At 46.5% G+C, this 26251-nt stretch overlaps 1 protein-coding gene across 1 annotated transcript in view; it reads left to right on the top strand.

The window, feature by feature from the left end:
- The window catches only part of CDH13 (cadherin 13), an 853721-nt gene that overhangs the window by 746048 nt on the left and 81422 nt on the right, over positions 1-26251 (top strand). Inside the window, exon 9 of the mRNA XM_058674822.1 lies at positions 4174-4314. Coding sequence (XP_058530805.1) covers positions 4174-4314 — 141 coding nt within the window. The remainder of the gene's footprint in view (positions 1-4173; positions 4315-26251) is intronic.

Below are 26251 nucleotides of genomic sequence, written 5' to 3'. Positions count from 1 at the left end.
CCCATTTTACACTCAAAATCACTAGGGCTCTTATTTTTCTAAAATCACTGAATATTACTTTAGCAGTGAAAATGGTTTGTAATGTTAAGTTTGCCAGAAAATTGAGACTTTGGGAACATCTCATTGCAATCATTGCTGTTTATCTACTTGATATTTGAATTGATTCTCCCTCTCGGATTAATCAATCTATTTCCCATTATCACTGTAAAGTTTTATTTACTCCAGGATATGAGAATTGACTGGTTCACTTTAAAAATTATTTATAAAATGTGTTAAATCACAAGACAGTTGCGCCTCCCTTATACTGTCTTAAGAATTGATGCCTCTGCTTGCCAGTGACTAGGTTTTGTCAGTGCTATGTGTGAACTCTGGGCTCCTTGGAGAAACGGAACCTATTTCCCCTCACTCTACCCTCAGCACCCAGCCCAACATTTACACACATGTTACTTGCCAATTAAGTAGATAGATAAATTAATTAAAGGAAAAAATCCTATTAATTTTTTTTCTTGGTCAAACCAAAATGTTTCTATGCCAGGCAAGTGTTGAAGGGACCTAGAATGTTTCTGTGTGGAAATACAAGGAACGTAGCTGTGCAGAAGCTGCTGTGGCCTGTGGTCTGATATGACATGACCACTGGTCATAGCATTGGTTGTATATGAGTCAAAACTACCTCATTGCTGGGTGCAAAACACGCTGATCAAACATCCAGAGGAGAGCAAAGGAGAAACACATGAACTTGTAGAACTCACAAGTTCTGCAAGGGAAATACTAGCTTCAAGGGGGACTCCTAAAGGTTTAAATGCTAGTAACAGGAATCCACCTCTGGGCCAAGCTGTGTTAGCTTCATTGTCAGGTGGACTTTGTCCGCCAGTTTCAGAGTGCTGCCCCACCACTCTAAGGTCCCCAGACTAGGACATACACCCCCATTAACATTCTGGAATTATGAGTCCCACAACTGAATTTCAGTCATTCAATGAAGGAGGCAACATTCCATCAGGCTGTGTGCTCATCACGTAGGCTTGGTAATGGGAAGCCCCATGGGCTGGTCAAGGGCAGAGTCAGCCCAACCTGAACCACACAGATACTGAGAGTGAGGAAGGGACTGATGCCCTCCAGTCCTTATGTCATCAGCCCGTCTCTGTGGTGACCCAGCCCACTCTGTCCTAGTGGCCAGTGCAGGCTGCACAGGAGCTGCTGCTGAGGGCTCTATCTCCTCAGGCAGCCCTGGTAGTACCACCTTGGTCCCCAGGCAGGCTCAGGTGGCATGCTCATCAGCTGCTCTTTAGGGACAAGCCATACCTGGGAGCATAAGCTGAGCATTCTGGTTGGACTGGCACGAGACAGTTCAACACCCTCCTGGAAGCAAATGTTGAAATCTGAACAAATAGCCTGACGCCAGGCTCTCTGGTACAGTATGGAAGGGTCCCAAGCGGCAGTTAAATTGCTGTACCGATGGTTCGCCCTACGTTATCTTTTCATTCCTTTTCCCCCAACACCTTCAAAGCCTCTCATTTGAAGTTTCGTTAATAAAGATGCTCACTGTGGTGTTCTTTAAGATTATGATTGTTTTTAAAAGCTCTAATTAAAGACCTCAGAACAGAAGATAATCAGGGAAATTATAAAATACACATACAATCTTCAGACAACCCTTAAAATAATGTGCAGGAATTGTATATTCTGCAGGAAAAAAAAGTTGCTGTATTTACCATGATCTCTTCTATGTTGGAAAAAACTCCATGTAATTCCCATGTCTTTGTGCGCTTTCAAAAATCTTTACAAGGTTTTACAACAACAAAAGCAACAATGAGATATAAGAAACTGAACTGGTGATGTTCAAGCTTAGAGCTAGGGTGGACACTCAGGAAAGACTTGGAGATCAGTCCATTGGCGTTCTGTGACTCAGCTGCAGAATTTGGTGGGCAAAAAATCCAGTCCCATTTGTCAGGAGTGACAAGAAGAAAGCCACTCTTATTAGGCTAATGTTTGCCAAGTTCTGCTTAAGAATGGCTGAATTCTCAAGCCCCACACAGGGAGGTGTCTACCAATCCAGGTAGAGACAGGGCTGGGTGCTTTGTCAAATCCCATTTGTGTCCAAGTCTTAGAGAAGTTTGTGCTTCCAAGTCCTGGAGTGGCAAGGATTGAATCCAGAGACTCCCATGTAGAGCTGCGGAGAGCCCACCAACACCCCACCCGCTGTCCTACAGAACAAATGTTCCGCTAGTGTGCAGCTACAAAGATCTTAGTTGGGAAAGAACCAACTAAACTCAGCCTCAGCATCAAACAGCTAACCATCCTTTAAAAATACTTAAAAATTTTGGAGGCCAGCATTGAGCTATTAAAATTTCCATGTAAGCTGTAGCATTAAGAAGGAAATTACAGACCCCCTGTTGTTTTCTGTTATTTGCTCCCTGTGATATGTCTTAATTACTGGTTGGTGTAACCAGAGATTTTTGAAGGTGTCCTACTCATAGGGCTGTTTATGCAATGGTAAACAGCTTTTTTGTTGTTTTTTATTGAAGGTAGTTTAACTCGGACTCTGTGTGTGAGTGATTAAGAAACCAATCCAAACTGGTTTCAGCAAATAAGAAAAGTTAAAGCGTTAATTAGCTTGCACAGTCCTTGCCCAAGGCTGGCTTGTGGCACAGCTTGATAAAGTGGCTCCAGCGTGGCTGCTGAGAACGGCTCCTTTTGCTACCAGGTGCAGGTGTAATTCTCTGTGTACTGGCTTTACTTAGCCAGACCCCCAGCTGAGTGCTCCCTTCCCCAGCTGTCAATCACAGAGCCTGGGCCTGGGCCTAGACTAGAGAGCAAGGAGGGGGTTGGAAGAGGGAGGTGCTCATTGGCTTCCCCCAACTCTGGGCGCAGCTCATGTCAGAGGTTCGCCAGGAAGAAAATGAGAAAAGCCAACCTGACCACAACCACAGCAGTAGGGAGGGGGAGAAGTGTGGGTTCCCAACAGAACTATAAGCTGCTGCTTTCCTGGGAAAAAAAATGGGAGGATGGGGTTGACCAAAATAAGCAAACCCACTGCCAAAGGCGACATTTGCCACGCACTACCCTCTCCTCCATCTTGGTCTGGAGCTGTTGCCTGGTTGTTTCAAATGTTTACACATTACAGCCAATGGTTGACAAATACTCAACCAGAATCTACGTATATTAACAAAGACAATGGTATAAAAAGAAAAAGATAATAGTGTGATATGTAGATCAGCTCATTCATTTTCAGGGAAGGTATTTATCGCAGTGGTTAAGACACCCACATCCCATGTGAGAAAAGCTGGATTCAAAATCTGGCCCTGACTCCTGACTTTAGCTTCCTACTAAGGTCTGTCCCAGGACACCACAGCAACAGCTCTAGTGATTGGCTCCCTGCTGCCCGAAAGGGAGACCTGAATTGAGCTCTTAGCTGCAGACTTAGGCCTGGCCAAGTCCTAGCCATTGTAACCAATTATGAAGTAAACTGAGAGATGGGACTTTCTCTCCTTCTTTTTCTCTTCTCTCTCTCTCTCTCCCCACCTCTCTCTATCCATTTATCTCTCCCTCTCTCTCCCTCCCTACCTTTCCTCTCAAATATATTTAAAACATTTTTTAAAAAACATGTCTTCTAGATGTAGCATCCTATGGGTCTAAGGGACTGTACAGATATGACAGTTCATTCTAGGCAACTCTCAACCTTAGTTGAGTTTTTTTTTTTAACCTGTAAAATGGGAGCCATAATTAGAGTTTGTCACGCTTGTTGGAAAGGTTAATTTTGATGGTTTCCGTAAGGTCCACTGACCTCCTGCCTGCCCATCAGATTGCTTGTCAGGTATGAGTTCACAGACTGCCAGCTGTGTGGTCATCTCACCATCACAGTTAGCCCTGTTTCCAGATCAGCTTCAGCTGTGAGATGGCACGCACAAGTATCAAACCCAGGAAGTGGGACCTTCCGAAACACACCCAATGTCCCCTTAAGCAAGCCCAGGAAGAAGTTTCATCCCTGAAACCTGTGTCTCTGAATGCTGGTCTTGTCACACTGGAGAGCTGTTAAGCCACATGCATATGTGAGCAGTGGAAACACTGCCCCTGCTGAGGACTCCTGCCCTCCGAGGTGAACTCAGCACGCCCACCACCTTTCCAGAACAGAAGCCCAAAGCTCAATGTCCTCTTCTCTGTTGTGTCGTTGCTTTGTAGACTCTGGAAAACCCCAAGTACGAGTTGATCATCGAGGCTCAGGACATGGCTGGACTGGACGTCGGCTTAACAGGGACTGCCACAGCCACAGTCATGATCGATGACAAAAATGATCATTCGCCAAAGTTCACCAAGAAAGAGGTAATCCCCTGCCAGCACACCACCACTGTGCCCATGGTCAGGGTCACTGCCCAGTGGTGGCCAGGGTCACTGCCCAGTGGTAATTCCCCGGACCACGGTCACTGCTGTCTGTCAGCTTGCACAGTCAAAACTCTCCTTTGAGTGAGAGAAGAGCAGTGTTTTTTTCCGGAATTATTTCGCTCATTGTGTGTGTGTGCAGCTGAAGCACTGGGATGCTGCAGGAACAGAAGCACTGGATCTTGTTAAAGTCCATAAGAAAATAACTTTTAATGCCAAAGTGCCATTTTCATAGTTTTATCGGGGTTATTTAGCTCTGACATATGTGAGCCCCGTTGTGGTTTTAGCATAACAATAACTATTTTGTTGGCAAGCACAGATTGAGAGGCCAGACGGAACAGCAGCAAGGAGGGAAAGCAAATTTTCTTGGCAGTAACAAGGTGGTCCCAGAGCTTATAAATAACAGCCAAGTTAGCTGGTCTAGGAGAACCATTACTTATCCTCAGCTCTGGTGCCCATGGCCATGGATCACGGTGCTCATTCCGCCGCTGAGGCCCACAGAACAGTGTGTAGGGAAGGGCTTGGTGTAGAGAACCACACTCACTTGCTGGATTTGTACCTGAGCTAAGAGATCCCTTTGCCCGGTGTCTGATGGAAATGTCCCCAGCCCACGGCTGCTTGAGTGGTCATGGGTTTGAGACCCTGCTTGCACAAAGGAAGACTGCAGACAACAAGCAGGATGGGCCCAGTCATTTGCGGAGCCAGCCCCGTGTCTGCCATGATGCTCTCCACCTTACATCTGAGACTCCCGTGATTGGGTGAACTTGATTTCATTCACATTCTGAAAATATGCATCATTCAATTCAATCTAGAAAGTCATAGGTAGAAATAGGAAATGACTGTTCTTGACTGAGAGGAAATATGCTTCCTTATCTGTCATTGACGCCTGCCCCCTCCAAGACATAGGGATAAAAGGCACATATGTGGACCAGCCCACTCCTCTTAGAAGAATCTCAGGGCCACTCCAGGTGACCTGGGACAGATGGAGCCTCTCAGTCCACTTGCCCCCCTCCCCCCCAGTGGCTTCTCCACCGTGGTCCCTTGTGGTTTTTGCAGGAGGTGGAATTCTCTCTCTCTCCCAGTGGTGTTGCAAGCATTCAGGGTTTGGGCCTCAGTGCAGCCAAGCACACAGCAGTTCAAGGTGGCTCCGTTCCTTGGCATGCCAGGAAGATGTTCCCAGAACTGACAGTGCAGATTGCTCGTTATCTCCATGGTTCCCAGACTGGTGTTCCAAGAAATTAGCTCCGCAAATTAAGCTGTGGGCCATGGGAGCAGGAGGGTGATGGTAAGATTTTAAGATCAAAGTGATGTGGGAACCCTGGGTTGAACAGATTAAAAGACCTCCTTCACAGCGCTTCTGGATCACATTGAAGTGCCCCATATTTCTCTAAAATGGAGTGGTGTAGTCTGTGGGATTTGGCAGATTTCTTTGCCCTGGCAACATTTTTCCTGGGGTTCCTCATCACATCTGATTTCATCAGTGTTCCTTGTGGTGTTCACTGGAAAATGGCTGCTGATTGTGAACTTCTTGTCAATCTGTTTCAAAAATAAGAATCCAAGGCACGTTTTGTTGTTCACAAAAATCATAGCAACAAGAACAACAATCATATGACCCTCCAAACCAAAATCAGACTTACCAGGGTCACCAACTGTGTGAGATTGGTTACGGTACATGCCTGTATTTACTCCCTGTCACTCAGTGGAAAGAAGAAATCTGCATTTGGGCATGGCCACAACACTGTCAGACACTTCCTGTCGTTGATAGCACACAATTCAAGGAAGACATTAAACGTAGGCCTTGAATAAGAGGCACAAGGGGAGTGCGTTCACCTGTGGCTCTGGGCAAAAGCCCAACGCTCGTCTTCAAATGGGCATTAATGGTAATGGGTCTGGGACTCCCAGAGGGCAGAGCTGATGTCCAAGCTCACTGAGATGAAAGTAATAAAATGAGAAGAGCAGGTAACCCACAGGTCCGTGAGACTGCATGTCAAGTGCTAGCCATCCTAAGGGAGTCTGCCCAAGATCAGATATGTTAAATTCACACTTCAGCTGTCTGACACACTTCCCAAAGGCTCGTGTTTTCTGCCATTGGCCAGGGACTCGTCTGTTTCAGACACCAGAACTATCAGAGGTGGTACAATGGTAAGAGAAGTAGGTTCTGGAATCAGACCTGGATCAAAATCCCCCTGACAGGTGTGGGGCAAGCACATGAACCGCTCTGCATCCTGTGTTCTTCCCCTGCTCATGGGGCTGCTCCCAGAACCTCCTTCCTAGGTCCTTGTGATTGTTAAATGAATTCACTATGGAAAACTGCGAGAGTGCCTATCACTTAGTGTTCTCCAGGGTGTTGGGGACAAAGGATGGTGGCAATGAGGATGGCACGGAGGAGGGTGGTAGTGATAAAGAGAAAGGTAGGCAGGTCAGTGTTGATGAGGCAGGGGTGAAGAAAGTGGCAGTGAGGGAGATGTTGATGTGATGACGGTGGTGTGTCTAGAATGTCAGGGATCAAGTGACCTCTTATACAAAGGGCCGTCTTCCCTCCCTGAAGAAAGACTGCCCTGTTCCTTGGGGTGTTTCTGCTCCAACACCTCAGAATGATAGGGGAAGGCGTCAGGGATCTGGAGGAGGAGGAATTCTTGAAGGCAGATGACCAATCTGTAAGACCAGGACTGGGAGCAGGAGCAAACCGCACCAAGGACGCCTCTTGGAGAGCAGATGACCTCGGGCGGACACACAGGCATTGGAACGGCAGGGAGGAAGCACAGCTTGTGACACTGAAGTTGACACATTTCTCAGACGTGAAGGTCAAGGCTTGTCATTCCAGCAAGAAAGCAATGATCCTTTGTAGTTGAGGATTCCAGAAAGCTGCCCAAGGAGATGTTTGTTTTCTTACATACATGTTCAAATCTGCCAGGATATTTCTTGTGACATTGATAGAAATATATGCCTGTTTTTCTCAAACATATGCCAGGTTTTTCTCAAAAATTCTATTTAACATAATCTTCCACCTCCAGAGAAATGCATCTTTTTATCTGTTTCAAAGTGAAATTGTTATTGGTCACCAATTCAGAGACTGGAAGTAGCACTGTCTTAAACAAAATAGAGACAGGTTTCCCTCAAAGATTTTTAGAGGGGGACTGGTGTTACAGAGGAGCAGATAAAGCCACTACCCACAATGTAGCGTCCCACACGGATGCTGGTTTATGTCCTAACTGCTCCCTGCCGGTTAGCTTGGAAAAGCAGCAGAAAGTGGTCCACGAGCTTCAGCCCCTACAACACGTGGCAGAGACCTGATCGAGGTTCCTGGCTCCCGGCTTAGGTCTGGCCCAGTAATGGCTGCTGGGAAGGTGAGCAGCAGGTAGAAGATCTGTGTGTGTCGCTCTCAAACTCTAGCTTCATAGAGAGAGAGCAATATAGGTAGACAGACAGAAAATAGGTCTATGGTACCAGGCTCGTTTGATGGTGCCATGATTCATCCTTCTACGCTGCCTTCTTCAAGGCTTCTTTGTGATACAATAGGCTCAGTCCAGCGCCAGCCATCATGTCCAATAACAGCAAGAAGCAGAGAATCACAAAACAGAAGAACCAACCAAGCAACTATCATTTAGACAGCTTCCTTAGAAACCTGCGTGCCGTCAGGCTGTGTGTCCATAGCCGCCCTTACCTGTCGAGCAAAATGAGAAGAATTCCATCTTCAGTTGGCATATTGCAGCCCTTGACAGTATAGTCATTGCTGAAGGAAGGAAATATTTTGAAGGCTATTTTTAAAAGCAAATTCTTAGAGCAAAGCAAATTCATTTGTTGTTTCCCCTCGGGTTCGCTTACCCTGACAGTAAACTTGTTGAGAAGCAAGGGTCACGTTTCTGTGATTCTCTGCTGTGTCCCCATAGGCGTCCAATCACTCAGCGTTTGCTGAGTGCCTCCTGAAGGTAATTCTGACTTGAGAACAGTGTCGCTGGGTATGATGAGCCAAGATTGTGTTGGAAATTGCTACTGATACATGAAATCGATTTTTAGCCATTCACTTTCATGCAAATATAGATTGGCAACAGTGATTTCCTTGTGAGCCTAATAGCTCTTATATGGGGGTGCAGTGTTAGTTTGGAACCTCCTATATAAGGTATTTGCAAATGTCTTGTGAACTTGTTGGACGAGTTTGAAATGTAGGTGGGAGCCTCAGTGTCAGGTGGAATGAAGTGGCTTCATCCTTTCCAAAGTTATTTTTGTATAAAAGTTTGTGTCTAGAACATAATTGCTGTCCAACTAACTGAATAGCAAGGTTTTACATAAATCTTACATCATGGCAGTTAATACAGTGCCTATTAACTGTAAAAGGAATTTGAAAATGATCATACAAAAAAAAGGACATTCAAAGATTTTTATTTCATCAATTTAATTTCCGAATTGTGTGTCTTGGAAGGATCATATAATTTAGAGGTGTTTTCTAAGGTGATTGCATTGGTGTTTGACTGTAGCATTGTTACACTGTAAAAGAAATTACCTAGGCCCAGTGCGATGGCCTGGTGCCTCGTTCCTCGCCTTGTATGCACCGGGATTCCAAATGGGTGTCAGTTTGTGTCCCAGCTGCTCCACTTGCCATCCAGCTGTCTCCTTGTGGCCTGGAAGGGCAATGGAGGACGGCCCAAAGCCTCGGCACCCTGCACCCACGTGGGAGACCCTGGAAGGGCGGGGCAGGAGGTGTAGTTTCTGGCTGCTAGATTTGTATTGGCTTAACTCTAGCCACTGCAGCCACTTGGGAAGTGAATCCGCGGACAGAAGATCTTTCTGTCTCCCTTTCCCTCTGTATATCTGCCTTTCCAGTAAAAAATAAATAAAATCTTTTTTTAAAAATGAAGTAACATAAAATTTGAAAGGTTCTGATCTTGAGTTGGGAAACGAGTGGGGGGCAAATGCCCCAACACCAGGAAAGGAACATGGGCAAGTGATAGGAGACAGAGTTGACAGGCTGGAGCCCCAGGCAGACACCCAGCATGCTCGGCAACAGGCTGGCAAGGTCCAGTTTTCTGGTTCCGAGGTGCAGTGTGCATTCTTCAGGAACACAAAAGGCCCCAAGAATCTTACTTTTCTTCGCGATGCTTATCATTAAGTAGAAATATTCATTTTATAGATTATTTCTGCATGGTGTGTCCTGTGAGCATTGCCTTGTTTGGCTGCACACTATGGGGTCAATTCTTCACCCTATGATAATTATTTCATGGTATTTTCTCTAGAAATATGATAACAAAATGTCCACTACTTCCTCTAGCAGCGAGTTTGCCCTATGCTGCCATTAGTTCAGAAGGTTGTTTGTTTGTTTTGGTTTGGTTTTGTTGTTGTTGTTTTGTTTTGTTTTGTTTTGTTTGCTTTCACAACACAGTATTGGAAAATGTATGTAAATGTTGGAAATTGTTGTCAAATTTGAGAAAATCTCTATCACGTTTCTGTCCTTTTACTGAGTTCTTGTGTAATGACCAATCTCTAAACTAATGACACTCATTAAGCAGACTGTCACCATGTGCATTTTGTGGGGCATATTGTGAGTTTTATGTTATCTTTATTGATGTCAGCATGGCAAGTCAAATTGGCAAGAATTTAAATCTTTTCCTGTTTGTTCATTATGATTCATTAGGTTTATCAATCAAGGAGCTATTTTATCTCTTAAGCTAGAAATTTATCTCTTGCTACTAATGAATTATCTGAGTCAGAATGATGTCAAGTTAGCATCCATTTCATCCCTTAACTTTATCACTTTTGCTTCATACACCATTAATTTTTTTAGTAACAGTTTTATTGAGATATAACTTAGGTACTATAAAGTCCACCCTTTTCAAATGTATCGGTCATGGGTTTTGGGCACATTCACACTATCATTTCAGAACATTTGCATCACCCCACAAAGAAGCTGTGTACCCAGACCCCTTTTTTCTCCCCAACCCTGGCCAGAGTTTATTTGTGTCTGGATTTGCATATTCAGAATATTTTGTTTAAGTGGAATCCCCTGCTGCGTGGGCCTGTGTGACTGGCTCCTTTCCCCCTGTGTAATATTGTCAGGTTTATCAGTGTCTGTGTTGCTGCCTGCTTCAGTATTCATTCCTTTTTATGGCACAAGATGACGCCATTATGTGGCTGTCGCCGTTTGTCTATCCAGTCGTCACTAGTGAACATTTTGGCACTCTCAACGGAATGTCTCTTGTGAATGACACTGCCAGGAACATTCATGTACAACCCATTAAGTTTTTGTCTGAATTTTCTCTCAATTCCTGAACAGCTAGCATGAAAAATACTTTCCCAGGATTCACCCACTAGAGCATCTGTGTTCCGTCACTTGTTGAATTGAACCATTGCAAAATGCCTAAGTGGCAGCTAAAATGGCTTCCTCGAGATGAGTCAATTTCCTTTTAATAAACGTATAACTTTCTTACAGAAAAGTGCTCAGATTCCAAGTAATTCTCAGCACAAAATCCAGACCCCAACATACAATGTGGTCTGCAGCTCGGGGGTGTCCCAGAGCCCCTCCGTGCACCTGCTCCAAGTAACAACCCTCTGACCGCTGTCTCAGCGAATGAGCGTTCCCTGTCACTCATTTTCCTGAGGGTGGACTTGCACAGCGCATGCCCTTGTGGCTGCCTCCACTGAGACCCACAGAAGAGCCTGAACTCACTCCTGGTCTCTTCCACCCTGGTGGCAAGGACGCAGTGACCTGAGCCGTCCTCATTGCTTCAGAGGTGGCCCAGTAGCAGGAAGCTGGCATCCCTCCAGGATGGCCAGAGGGGATCCCCAACAGCATCCTGCCCACTGTGCCAAACGCCTATCGTGGCTTCCCTCCCTTGGGTAGTGCCTGTCCACTGCTTTCCCTCATTGATTGTCAGCCTTTCCCCGGCTGCCGTGTGACTTTTTATATGTCCCCCATGTGAGTCCTTTGAGCTCTCCACATGTTGCAAATATTTTCCTGTTCTCTAGCTTGCCTCTTCATCCCATTAGTGAAAAGAGGTCCTCAATTTTAATCAAGTCCAATTTTTTATCTCTTGCTTGGTAATTAATGTTGTGTCCTATTTTTTACCTACTCCAAAAATTTAATTTCTCAGACAGATATAAACCAGTTCAGATCTTTAATCTCTTTGTATTTCAGCTTGATGAGTGGTGTCTTTCTAGAAATTTGTTCAATTTCTTTTTCTCTTTTCGATTAATCCTATAGATTACCAATTTTATTAATCTTACCAAAATAGCAACTTTCTGTTTTATTGATTTTTTCTCCTTTGTATATTTTCTCAGTTCCTTCTACTTCTTCGAGTATCATTCACTCCATTTTTTCAAACCTGTTCTAATGCCTCTTACATCATTGATTTTAAGGTTTTTTTCTCCTAATGTGTGAATTTGGAATTTGTCAGTTTCCCGATTAGCCTGGCCATCATTGCATTCCATGGCATGTGATATGATGTTCTCAGATTTTCATTATCATTCATGTCAAATATAATTTCAAATTTTGTTTGTACTTCTTTTATGGTTTTCTAGAAGTATATTTCATAATACCATATATTGCAGAGGGACAGGTCATGTTTCTTTGTCATTACTAGCTAATGTAAGGTTAGTTAATGGCTCATAAATATGGTCAATGTGATTAAAGCCCTCTCATACTTGTCTCTGGCCTTACAATCCCAAATGTGAACAGTTTTAATTAGTGGCCCACGTACCCTTGAAAATAATGGGACTTATCTGGATAGTTTAGGATCACATTCTATTTACACGCATTATTACGGTTTATAATTTTCTTATTCAAATTGTCTCATGTATTTCATCAATCTTCATAGTCTACCAGTTACATAGATGTGATATCTGTGACCATAGATTTATCTGTTTCTCCTGTTCTACAAATTTTTTGAATACTTTTGACGCTGTGTCGTTATATTCACACAAGTTTAGAATTGTTTTTGCTCCTCTTTATAATTTTAAAACTTATCTCAGGAAATGATTTTAACGTTGTGATTATCTCATATGCCTTACAATAATTACTCTCGCTCTCTTTTGGCCAGTGTCATGGCAGTATGTACCCTCGCATCATCTTCTCTCCAGCTTTCTGTCATCCTAATTTAGAGCGAGTCTCCCATCAACACACATATATGTAAATTCTAGTTTTTAAAATTAAATCTGATAGCCCTAGCCTTCTTACTTGGATTATTTTGTCCCTTTACTTTTAATCCAAGTATCATATGTTTGAGTCTAAATCCACTGATTTTAATAATATTCTCTCTGTACTTGTTATACTTTTACATGCTTCTTTTTTCGTAATTCCTACCTGTTCTGAATTCAGTTATTTTCATTGCCAATTCAGCTCTAGTAACTTACTCTTTATTTTCATGCACATCTAATGGCCTCTAGGCTTTTCAATACAGAAGTGCTGTAGAATCCAATACAGAAACAGCTGTTGCCACTTCCTGAATAATGCAAAGATCTCGGAACATTTGAACCACTTTCATCACCCTCATGCCTGTTGAGATACCACTGTCAGTTCCATGCACGTTTTAAATTTACTGAAACATTTTCATCATATATATATATCTGTTCTATTTATCTGTTTCTTACCCTTTATATTATTAATTTGTTCACATTTCCATACTTCATGAGGGATTATTTTCCTTCTAATTAAGGGCTTACTTTTATTTAGAAAACATTATATCTGCTAATGAGGAGCCACGAAAGAATTTTTGGCTTTAATTTTTGCAGCATATTTTCACTGGTTTCAGAATCTTGACAGTTATTTTTGCAGCTCTTTTTAAACATGTTATTTCTTCGTGTTCTGATATCTGCTGTGTTTGTCTAAAGATTACCTGTCGACATTTTTTCTCAAATGAAGGTAATCTGTGTCTTTTCGAATTGTGGTTCAGGTCCCTTAAATGTCTCGCCTTGTTCTTCAAGCATTTCAGTTCATGGCCACACCTCTTGAGCGGCCCTCTGACTCTCTTCTGTTCTCCTTCTAGGACTGAACGAGTACCAACAAGCAACAGCTACACACACACACACCCGTATGGTCCTGTACTCATGTTCACCAATCCTCTCTTCCATCATGTCGAATCTACTGTAATACCCGGTTATTGATTTCTTTATTCCATTTGCCATACTTTCAACAAAGAACTTCCACTTCTTTTATACAACAAAGTTCTCTGCTGAAAATCTTCAACCTATTTTCTCAAATATTTTGGTTATTTAGAAATCAATGTATGATAACTTTAGTAGCTAGATCAAGCCCACCTTTGGGTTTCAGTGGTTTAATCTTGAATTTTAGTCATTTTTATGATTCCCTACCAGACTTACTGGGTTTTTTTTTTTTTTAAGTTTTATTGTGGAAAATGCAAATTAAAACTTCTAGAGATAGTTTGAGGGTCTGGTTAATGTTATATTCTTCCATGAAGGGTTCATTCTTGCATTCTGTAAACAGATTACAGGAAGACAACTGGCTTCAGTTCCTTCTGCCTGGCTTGGTTCGTGCTTGGTCCAGGCTTCGGTGAGGGCTGGTCACACGCCTGATTGCCCTCCTCCTGGGACCCTGCCTCCCTGGCGTCCTGACAACCTGGCCTGCTCGCAAGGGCTGTTCTCCCCTTGGCGAACATGAAACCGCACTTGCCATCTTCCCAGTCCCTTGGCCTTGCCGAAAGCTATCTGGCTTTCTGGCTCTCACCCGGCACTTGGCGCTGGACTCAGCCTCTTGTCCCCGTGCCCTCACAAGGGGAAACTGCTGTAAAGGTAGAACTTGTGTAGAATCTGGTCTCTCTTCAGTGAGTCCCTTCGCCTCCAGGACCCTTGGCCTTCATGTTCTGGTTGCCCTGGCAGCGTTCTAGCACCTTTCAGTAGGTGCAGTATCAAACAGGCCTTAGATGAAATCCATCTCTGTTGCTCCTCTGGGTTGCAGGCTTAGTCTGAAAGAAGCTTACTCCAATTACCATCAACAAGGAAAAAATTCTATGTTATGTTTTAATCTTAGAGTATTATTCAGTGTGCCCCAAAGCTACCCTCTTTCATACTATTTACTTCAGAAGCAACTCATGAAAGTTAAAAGTTAAAAATTGTTATATTTATATAAACAGAATAGTTTCCATGTATTTAATGTGCACGATGTAAACACATAACGATACTTCCTCCCCTCCTCACTTCCTTTCGTTTGTTTCTCTTAGTTTTTCCAATAACGTACCTTCAGTTTACTTTAAAGTCAAAGGCTTTATCCTGACTGAAAAGAGTTTAATACAAGTGATAAGTAGAGCCTATCACTGCTTCCCAGGACTGTAGACACGGGCTAAGATGACAGCCCTCAGATGTCACTTCCACCCATGCGTATCATTACTCTGTTTGTTCACCATTTTGTGCTTTGTGTTTGCGTGCGCCTTATTTCCCTAATCGGATGGTCTCCAGTTGCATGCGTTTTGTTATGAAAGACAGGGTTTCATTCTTCTTGTCTTCTCCTGGATATTAATCATCCACAAGTGGCTCTAAATCCATGAGGTGTTTAGAAGCAAGTTTTACTTTCTGATTCCCTCAGCCTCAAGTCAGTGTGAATATCCAGTGTCCTTAAACTCCTCTGGGCCCCCTCATTTGCTTTTGGTAGTTAGATAGTTCCAAGTGTCCCCTGCTCAGACCCCAGCACCCAGCCTGATACATGGTAGACACTGTAACAACTGGCCGTGCTGTGCCCCGGGGCTTCCTGGGGTTTGTACCCTGTGTTCCCAGCTCTACTTGAACTTGGAAACCTCAGCTGCGGCCTGCCTCCTTCCTTCCCATCACAGGAGGACAAGGTGTGGTGCAAGTGCAGGTGTGTCTCCAACACCAGAGTCCTCTCTCCTGGGCTCTCCGGGACACCTACACAGGCCTCTCCGCAGGCCCCTCCCCTCCCTTGGCTTCTCAAAGTTAAAAAAAAAGGTGGTCTCTTTTTAAAAGATGTATGTGTTCATTTGGAAGGAAGAGTTAGAGATAGAAAGAGAAACAAAGAAGGAGAAATTTTCTATCTGCTGGTTCACTCCCCACGTGGCCACAACAGTCAGGGTAGGCCAGACTAAAGTCAGGACCCAGGAGTTTCTTTGGGGTATCCCATGTGGTCACCAGGTCCTACGCACTTGAGCCAGTTTCTGCTGTTTTCCCAGATACGTTAACAGGAAGCTAGATTAAGCAGTGAATTAACCCACTATGCCACAAATCTGGCCTCAGGGTGGTCTTTTACTAGCCAATTGTTTCAGTAGCCTTGGACCTTCATTTTGATGGATCTAGTAGGCAATTATAATAACCATTTTGAAAAGATTAATTTACTATTTGAAAGGCAAAACTATATAGAAAGTAGGAGAGAGAGCAACTCATACGGGATGCCAGAGCTGCCAGGTGCAGCTCAACCTACTGCACCCGCAAGCCTGTCCCGGCAGAGCGGCACGCTTGCCGGTGTGCGCGCGCACACTCTGATGTCTGCTCAGCTGCCTCTCCATGCTGAACCCTCCCAGCAATGCTGTCAGGAGCTTATAACTGATCTCCAATGACAAGTCCCCAGGAACGAAGCCCAGATTTTACTCCCTGAAGAACTCGGGCAAGCACCTATAAGGAAGGAAGCCTCTAGTTCATTAACTAGGATCATTTTATGAGTGTGCTATCTGCGTGTAACATTTTTAAGTCTTTTTTTTTAATTTACGGTGCTCATTGCTGCAGTTTCATAACCACTAACGGGATAATGTGCTCCTGCAAGTTCTCCGATTTTTGCAGATCCAACTGACATGTTGTGAGTTAACAGGGTGGAAGTGGTTCTCCTGGAGGCACACTCTCCACATGCCTGTCAAAGCCAGGCTGTGAGCTGGTGGCTGGAGAGCTAAATGAGGTGGACAAAGGCTCATCTTCGGGAAGCTCAGAAGGAAGGGCAGCTATCAAAGCATTGTGCAAGGGCCACAGTCCCTGATGAGCTCGGGATGCCTGGGGAGTGTACCTGAAGCGAAGCTGCAGGTCCCCGGGAGTGAGTCCGTGAAGAACCTCTGAGTGGGTGATGTGAAGAGAGGTGGCGAGAACAGCTGGGTCTGGGCTGAGAACATGTGCAAATGTCCTGGGGACACACAAGAGCCGTTGACAGTCTGGGAGGAAGAGCTGGGACAGGCCTGGGAGAGTGACGCAGGCAGCCCACCCTGGGAGTCTGGTCCCAGCATGGCCCTAAAGCTTCCCAGGCCCCACCAACCTGGCCCCACCAACCCATCAAAAATGACTGCCCTCTTCATGGCTGGACAGCCCTAATTTAACAAATCCAAACTGCAAACTGCTCCAGAAATTGCAGATTTAGGAGCATTTCCAAGTTACATATTCTCAACTTAGGGTGCTCACCCTGGGGCAAAACAGATGCCAGGAAAGCCTCTGCTCTGCAGAATCCCAGTCCTGGGCACCTTGGCAAGGCCTTGGAGGCGCCTGTCGCCCTTCATCTGAACGCACCCACACTGCAGGTCCCCTGGGAGGCATGTGGGCAGCTCTGTCCTCCTTCTGCACCAACATCTTGCACTCTGCACTCTCCCCATGGCCTCTGGTCACATTTCGATTTCCACAACCCTGGGGACAGCGTTGGATGTCTCTCCGCAAACACTGACCTAGCCAGCAGCCTCCAGCTTTGGTTCTAAGCCTAACCCCAGTTAGCCGCAGCTGTGTCGTGTATTTGCAAAGTCAGGAGTTGCAGTGTGTCGTCTCACCAGATCCCCAGCCACCCCGGGGTCTTCGCAACTGGACCTGTGGCTGGCTTTCCTGGTTCGCCCACACCCCTTTCTCACCTGCAAATCTGAATGGCTCACTTCTGAAATAAGATGGAAATGGCTCACTCTGTCTAAAAGCCTACTTTCTTACGCCTTAACCAATTTTTTTCTGAAGAAATGTTAATAAAGCTTCTGAGTTTTGAAGCCAGCAGGAAACCTATAATCAAGATGGTTGCATCTGCGCAAGTAGGGAACGTGTATGTAACGAGAAACTCGGTGCTATTTGTTGAATGAGTAAATGTTCATGGTAACTGGTAATTGCTGGGCTATTTAGAGCTCTCTTCCTTATGTTTCCACCACTGAGTTAAAATTATTCTTACTTCGGCAAGAGCCCAGACTATTTCAGGTGGAAATATTAATCTGCGATTGCCCTTGTCCAAGACGCACTAAGTTCAAGGCAGAAATAGCAAACCCAGTTAAGCATATGTTTCATACCTGCACAATTTACCCAAATAGAGATTGCCCAAAGTTGTGTTGGCAGTGTGAAAACTCTCTCAAAAAGATTTTGTGAAATTTATTTTATGGTCAAGATGTTGCGGTATCCTCCCAGGACTAATTTGTATTGGCCAAGAAAAATTGCATTTTCCCATTTACATTCCAAAGTCTGAACTTTTATTTTATAAATGAATTTTCCCTCCAATTCAGAAGGCACTGGCTGCATTACAAATTTTAATGCTACTATTATAGGATCATAATTTTTAAAACCCAGGGTTCTCCGAGGGCTCCAGCAGCATGCCATCTCTCTACTTTATTAAAATGAATGAACAGATGTACAATTTATTTCTGCCTGGCTATCATCTAAATTCATAAGCTATTTCTCATGTGTCTGAAATCCACGTTGGTTTCCCATTTTCTTTGCCTTAGAAAAAAAAATTATGCTCCCTCATTTATCACTCTGGGGACATAAACGAGGAGTCTACTCTCCACTTCATTCACTTTAGACTAATATCCTCGACACAATTTAAATCCCATCTCTTCAAGGCTGTTCAATGAGAGCACGGCGGTGCAACACCCTGCATCCGATTGGAAAACTCCTCGGCCATCTCCGTAGAAGATGGAAATAGCAAGTCATCTGAGCTTACACCTCAGTGGATGCGGGCAGGGTGGGACTGGGGTGCTTGACAACAGCCTTGAAGCTGTCCAGCTCACTGAAGGAGTCGAGCCCAGCCGAGCCTGTACCAGCGGCAGTAAGCAGCATGGGGTGTAGCTTCCGTCTTGCATGTGCTGCTTGCTCGCCCCCTTCCCCAGGGGCTGCCTGCTGTCTGCCGCTGGACAGGTAGGAGGGAGCCACAAACACATTCAGCTTGCAGTACTGGGCGCGGAGCCACTCTCTGAAGACCCATGTGGGCTGCTCAGACCAGCTGTGTGTCACTGCCACACCATTTTCTGGCTGTGTGAACTCCAGCACGTTGCTTAACCTCTCTGAGATCTGGCTGATTTATTAGTCAAATAGAGATAAATGAACCTGCGTCATCATAAAAAGTGAATACAATAGAGTGTTTCAATGCCAAGGTCAGTGATTGAAGCAAGCGTAGTACCTGACATATGGTTCCATAAAATGGCCAGTGAGAGGACAGGACAGCCTGTAACAGCTGTGTGTAAATTACGGAGTGCCCTTCCTTCCCCCGCCCCCATGCCTCAGTCTTTTGTGGGCTGGCACAGTTGAGGGGGATGTAAGAAAGGTGTTTTGCAGCCAGCAAATGCAAGCAGTGAGCGTTACTTGGAAAGGATGCAGAATGAAGGCCTCAGGTTATCTGGCAGGATGGTGCTCCCCGAAGAATTCTGTTTATGAGTTTCTGCTGCTACTGGGCAATAAAACTTGCCTGACTTTCTAGGCTGGCAATCTATAAAATGCATCTTGGGTTTGGGGGCTTTAATAAGATTCAAAGTGGTTGTCCATTTTAGTTGTTTTTCTGTCCATGGCCCTGTTGCTTATAGAAAAACAGAATGTTAACTTCATTTGCACTGCTCCGTGGCTGTCCTGTAATGTCAAACACAGCTTGTCTTTTTCCCACATAACGTGTCACAAGCTAGGGAAGGGAGAATCTTTGGGTCACCAGAGATTAGCGTCAAAATGATGGAGCTCTTTCATTTAGCAGAGAAGCAGCAGTGTGGGGACACTGGTCAGTCAGAGGAGCACCCCCAAAGAGCAGTGATGCTTGGAGGGTGGGGAAGGAGAGTCGCAATAACTTGGGCCAGCAAACCGTTGCTTTAAAGCCACCACAGTCCCATCTGTCAGCATCCCCACAAGAAGCTGTTGTCCGGGGGAGTGGCCTGAGCCTCGTGCAGCTCGCAGCCAAGCTGGCTCTGTGTGCCATCTGTAGCCCTGGCTTAAAGCAGCCCCTGGCCACCTAGGTAGCTGGGGGACATAGAGCGCTAGTTATCCCTTCTTCTCTGCTTAGCCAAAGCATGGGTCAAGGCCATGGATTCCCAGGATCTCAGGAGAAGGCTCAGAAGGGTCATACATCAGCCAAGCAAAGCCATCAAGACAGGTGTCTTTCTAACAAAGGCACGCGTTGGCTCTGAGTCTGAGAACACAGGATTTTTAAAAAGCACAAACCAAGTATTTTGATGTATGGAGTCTCAGCAGATAGGCTCCAAGAAGGTCAGTGGGGATGAAGATGCTGAGGAAGTGGGGGATGAATCTGCCTGTCCCCCATTGTGTTGGTGTATTGAGAAGAACCGTGTTCACCATCCCCCAAGTCCCCGCTGCACTGTGCGTTCTGCTCCTAAGATGGTATGGTGCTGTAATGTGACTCAGGTACCAAACGACTCGTGCTTGCAGTCCCGGCTCCGTCACCCACCAGCTGTTGGCTCTTCAATACAACGTGAGTCCGTTAGACTCTGGGACTTTACCTGTGAAATAAGGACATGGGAAAAAGGCTGCCAGCTCTGTGCAGGACCGTGTACTCAGCACGTTCTGGGCATTGCCCTGTTGGAATCTCAGACCTCTTCATGAGGTGGGTTCTGCTGGTCACCTCAGTTCTTGGGTGAGAAAACTAAGGACTAGCCAGCCCACCCTCACTGCAGGTTTTCCTCAAGGTCATCCATGCATCGGTGCCACTTGCCACCCCTGAACCTGTGTGACCGAGAACAGTGGAGAGCCCACTGCCTTCCACTGAGCCTAGCCTGGAACAGGGTGAATGTTACTGACCAAGGCCTAGAATCATCTCCTGTCCTATCTAAAAGTGTCCTCTGCCATCAGTCGTACTTGGAAAACACATCAGAACATATTGCTTTGGACCTAATGACACATCAACCCCTCCCTATCTAGTGGCCCTGCTAGCAGCTGAGTCAGCTCACAGGACCTGCCAGTGGATGAATGGGGTCTGACATGGTATGGCATGTTTCCTCACAGGCATTCCCTGCTCTGGTGACACCACCTGAGTCCTCATGGCAGCCTTCAGGGCAGCTGCTCTCTCTCTCTCTCTCTCTCTCTCTCTCTCTCTCTCTCTCTCTCACACACACACACACACACACACACACACACAAATACACCAAGAGGGCTCGGCGGCGTGGCCTAGTGGCTAAGGTCCTCTCCTTGATCCCATATGGCCGCTGGTTCTAATCCCGGCAGCTCCACTTCCTCTCTATCTCTCTTCCTCTCAGTATATCTGACTTTGTAATAAAAATTAAAAAATAAATCTAAAAAAAAAAACAAATACACCAAGAGAAAACTGCATAGCCCCACTTGGAATGGGGTGCACGTGGGTTAGGGCTCCGGACCTGGGCAGTGTGCAAGAGCTCCATTGAGAAGCAGAGGCCACCAGAAGCAGTCCTTCCCGCCTTAATTATACAACAAAGCAGGTCATGCGACCTCCAGGCAGTGTCAGTACAGGCATAGCAACAAAAATAACTTTTTTGTAACTTTTAAGCGGTTAGAACTCACAGGAATTTGCCAAACTGGTGCACCCAGAGCCTTGAGCTCTCAGTGGTGACCTCTGCTGTAACTGCCATTGAGTTCTAAGACCAGGAAGGGGACATGGACATAAACCATCAATCACATGTGAGGCAGCCTCTATCTGCTGTGCAGGCATGTACATGCTTGTGCATATGCAGTTCCATGCATTTGTGCACATGTGCAGCTTCGTGCAACAGCCTCCATCTTCAAAATATAGGGCCCTTTCTGTAACAGTGGCCCCCACCCTCCTCTCACCCCTGGAAATAATCCACTCTGATCTGTTCTCTGCCTCTAATCTTGTCATTTCAAGGATGCCACATGGATGGAATCAGACCATGTATAGTTCTCTGTGGTTTGCTTTATTTTCCCACTCAGCAGCAAGCCCTTGGGATCCACTCAGGTAGTGATGTGTGACAATCACTCAGGTCTGTGTACCGTCCCCAAGAAATGTGGCAGGTCCTCCTGTGGATGTGGCGTGCCCTGCGCCCTCGCATTGGGTCACAGCTTCTCCTCTCTGCCAGGTTCCTCAAGGAGCATTTCCATCTTCTGTGTTGCAACTTCTGTTTGAAGAATGAGGCACTTGGACAGGGAAAAAGCAGCAAAGCAAGGGAAGTTTATTGGGAAAAGCAAAGAATACCCCCAGAAGCCACAAGGGGCCCCTGAAGGAAGGAGCTAATGGATGGCTGTGATGTGTTTCTACAGAAAGAAATTTGATTGGTCAAGATACATGCTAATGAGGCAGTCAGCAGGGCCAGTCATGGGACAGACAGTGGAGTAGGCTATCTGCACAGTTTGCAGAGTGTAAGCAACAGCATCTAAGGGTTACGTTACCTCATTCTTTTCTTTCTCAGGGATTTGTATATTTCTTCGTTTCTTTTCCAGAACCTCTGGAGTAATTTGTTCTTTTCCCTGGCTGTGGTGTGGCAGGATCAACGTTTGCTTCATTAGTCTCCCACTGAAGGCCATTCTCTTGTTTCCCACCTGAAGCTCTGGCAGATAGAGCTGCTGTCGGCATTCGCGCTCAGCTGTGGCTGAGAACCACAATGTTTCACTTTGCTGCATTTATGCCCAGTGGCACCAACTGCTGGACCGTAGTTAAGTGCCTCATCGACTCTGTAAGAAACTAGCTCCTCTCTGCCACGGCGGCCACATCACTTTCTGTTCAGCCGAGTTGAGAATTCCCGTGTACCCACATCCTCACCCATTAAGCCCTCCCTGTGCCTCCCGGGTCTGAGTGCAGCCATCCTGATGGGTGTGGTGATAACCTCGCCACGATTTAACCTTTGTGTCCCCAGTGACTGACAGTGTTTACTGTCTCTGTGGCGGAGTGTCAGGCAGCACCCTCTTCCTTGTTCCCTGATCGGATGGGGTGTGCACTGCTGAGCCCCGAGTCCTGTCTGTTTCCTTGTCCGCAGCAAGCACCTGCTCAGAGCCACGACCGTTCCTCCCAATCCGTGGCTGGGCTTCTTGTTCTCTTTAAAGCGTCTTCCCCACAACACAGTTTAATTTTGATCAAGTCTGACTTACATTTTTTTCCCCTTTGGTAGATGATGCTTTTGGTGTACAACTGTAGAATTTCTTTGTCTTCGTGGTGAGGAGTTTATCCCCTATTTTCCTTTATGTGTGTTCAAGTCCATGGGCCGTGGTGAGTTGGTTTTTATGTAAGGTGTGAGGTCTGGGCTGCGGTCATTTCCTTGCCGATGGATGGGTGCTGGCTCCACTGTTGTTGCAGAAGGAGCTACTCCTTCCTTCCCGAGTGCCGCTGCACCCCAGCACATCCTGCTGCGAGGGCCAAGTGTCTCCCCCCACCATTCCCACCCACTCTGTGTTGGTTACTGTAGCTTCAATCCAACATAGGATTCCTCCCCTTTTATTCTGCATTATCAAAAGTGTTTTAGAAAGCAGCTGAATTTTAAATGCACTATGAATTGGACAGCATTTTCCCCCCTCCCAAGGATATTTTCTGTTTAAAACATAGTTCGTTGCCATAGTAAAAACACATTGAAAGTCAGCAGTTCTCCGCACCCTGGGGCAGGACTCCTGCTAACTCTCGGGTGAGCACCCCCGGTGCTTCTGCCTGGCAGAGAGGCAGTCACTCCACGTGCATCACGCTGCAGTCCTAGTCGTGGCGTTGGTCCCTTCTCTGTAAAATGGGAGATGTGGCCCCTCTTCCTCCCTCAGCCTACGCAGAGGGGTTAGCCCAGTGCCTGCCGCTGAGCAGGGCTACCATCCCCCATTCACTCCACCCAGCTCCCGTCCTGTGAGATCCCTTTAAGAAAGATGCTGCTGCGGCAGCAGAGACCCGAGGCTGAGTTGCAGGATCCTTATTTCCACATCTTTAATTTGAGAGGGGGCTGTAACCAGGGCAACCGGAGCGGAGCCTACCAGATCAGCCCCCTCTGCTCCAATTACTGAGCTCCAGCAGAGTCCGTGGCTCCTGCAGCCCCGGGACCATGGAAATTCCTAACTCCTTTTCCTCTTTATCTCAGCTCTAACTCCGGAATGCCCCTCAAATGGCCCACATTCTCCTGATTCCATTAACTTAACACAGTTACTTCTTCACTAAGTAAACCCAAGGTGTTCCATTGTCCAATACAATAGATTTCCCTTCTGATCAATAATGCCAAACAGTTTAGTAGCGTGTTCATTTTAATGGCTCCATATTGTGCTTTGTTTAGTGGACATCCCACCGTCTGAGCCACCGCCAGCAACAGGCTTGTGGCTGGTTCTGGTTTTCCTTTTTGTAATCATGAGAGCAATGACATGCTTGAATGTGCAGCTTGGTACACTGAGCTGGAGTCATGCCTGGGATAAACTCTCAGAAAAGTAAAGTGGCTGGCAGTTCTAAACTGCATCTGGGACCTTCTCTCCTCCTCTTTCTCTCTCCCTTTCCTGTTTCTTCTTCCTTGCTTTGTTCGTAACTGTTGTAGTGCCCTGTCTCCCCACATCTGCCTTTGTGCCATGCCTCCCAGTGCTCGCTCATTCTCTCTCTCTCCCTGTCTCAGTCAGTCCCTCCTCTGTCCATCCAGTTCCCACGATACTGAAAGGAGGAGACCTTGTCAGTGGAAAGGGAGATACAAGCTGCACGAGTCTGCCATTCCACGAAAGCTCCTTCCTTCTGTGTTTCCAAGTCCCACCCACCAGGGTCCAGGTTCCGGTAACCACAAGCCACTGTGGGCAGGTGGCTTGCCCACTCCGTGTGGCTCTCATTAAAACCCCCCTTGACAGGTATCCATTCCCACCTGAACAGGACTTTTGAACAAGGTTTTCTGCCATGATCATATCTCATCAATGACCAATTACATTGTTCTTTGATGGAAAGTAATTGACGTGCGTGTTTGTGTGCTTCCAGCTTGCGCAGAGGCCTTCAGTAGGTGCAGTACTCTTCAGTCATGCAGTAGGAGGCAGGGAGTGCAGGCCCTCTTGGGAAGGGAGCCAGCAGGTGGGAGGGTAGAATGGCTGCCTTTGCTGTGTGCGTGCAGTCCGGGAGCTCAGGGCAGGGCCGAGGCCTGAGGGGAAGGACAAGGTGGAAGCAGTGCAGGAGGCATGCATCCCTGAAGACGGGGATGAGGCAGGGGTGGAGACGGAGCCCAGAAGGAGAGACGGTGACGCCCCCCGGAAAAGGGGCCAGAGCAGCAGGGACATTTCTTGTGAACACAGAGGACACCTGCGTACCTGCCCTTCGTCCCCAGGCCCCCCTCAGTGGGTGCAGGGCCCAGGGCAGAGGAGCCCATCTGAGGGCCTTGCATGGATCCTTTTCTAACCAGCTTACAGGGGATACTTGTGTTGCTAGTCCAGAGACCACACTTTTTTTTTCCTTTTTTAAAGGCAGACACATTTCCCAACCACCTATTCACTCAGCAAAGACACACGTCAAAACCAGGGGCGGCACAGTCCATCCAGGCCTGCCACGTGGGCAGCAGGGAACTGACTGCTGAGGTCACCACCTGCTGCATCCCAGGGAGTCCCAGGAGGACTTGAATCAGGACTTCCCATCTGGGCTGTGTCCTGTGTGGAGTCTTAACCCCTCCCTAGGCACCAGACTGTAGAACTGAGAGGGGAACTGGATCCCAGACAGGAAGTATCCATGTGTGATTGACATGTAAACTTGAGTCTGAACAGATTTCTAAGCAAATCAAATAGAAAACAATGTTCAGATAATCAGAGGCCCCTCGAGATGCTGTGAGTGGCAGCTGCCACCTCCTGGTGTGTGTGTAGCGGGGCAGGAGGGAGAGTAGGAGCTGGAGCCCAGCTGTGGGCCCCAGGTCAGTCTGTCACACCTGGGTCCACAAGCGTAAAATGGAAAGTGACAGGTGAGCAGTGTCGGGGAGAAAGCAAAGCAAGGCTGGCCACCTTTCTTCTTGTAAAGAAGGGATCATCAGTTGCTAATTCAGAAATTATGGAGTAACAAAAGTACATCGGTCGTTTTTATAATAGTTACAGTCCTAAGTTTTACTCTTGGGTGTTCTTGTGCAAAGTCTGATGGCTCTGATTCAGTTCTTCTGCTGTTTCAGTGTCTGCTGTGGCTCCAGGGCCCGTCTGGTGGCCAGTGGTGTGCCCAGAGCGGGCAGCAGCTGCTGTCCAGACACATGGTGTGTGGGGAGCTTCTGATAGACACATGTGGGCCAGCTCATGGAGTGACCTGGGACCCAGCCAGGATTCACATGCACGTGTGCACACAGAGACTCGTACACACGACACAGGCACAGGGTTACACACATGGACACACAGAGACACGACACACATACACAGAGACTCGTACACACGACACAGGCACAGGGTTACACACATGGACACACATACACAGACACTCGTACACATGACACAGGCACAGGGTTACACACATGGACACACAGAGACACGACACACATACACAGAGACTCGTACACACGACACAGGCACAGGGTTACACACATGGACACACATACACAGACACTCGTACACATGACACAGGCACAGGGTTACACACATGGACACACAGAGACACGACACACATACACAGAGACTCGTACACACGACACAGGCACAGGGTTACACACATGGACACACAGAGACACGACACACATACACAGAGACTCGTACACACGACACAGGCACAGGGTTACACACATGGACACACAGAGACACGACACACATACACAGAGACTCGTACACACGACACAGGCACAGGGTTACACACATGGACACACAGAGACACGACACACAGACACGCAGGCACACAGACACACAA

The sequence above is a fragment of the Ochotona princeps genome, chromosome 16 (genome assembly GCF_030435755.1).
Source record: "Ochotona princeps isolate mOchPri1 chromosome 16, mOchPri1.hap1, whole genome shotgun sequence".
NCBI lineage: Eukaryota > Metazoa > Chordata > Mammalia > Lagomorpha > Ochotonidae > Ochotona > Ochotona princeps.
This window is presented reverse-complemented; position numbering and strand designations above follow the sequence as displayed.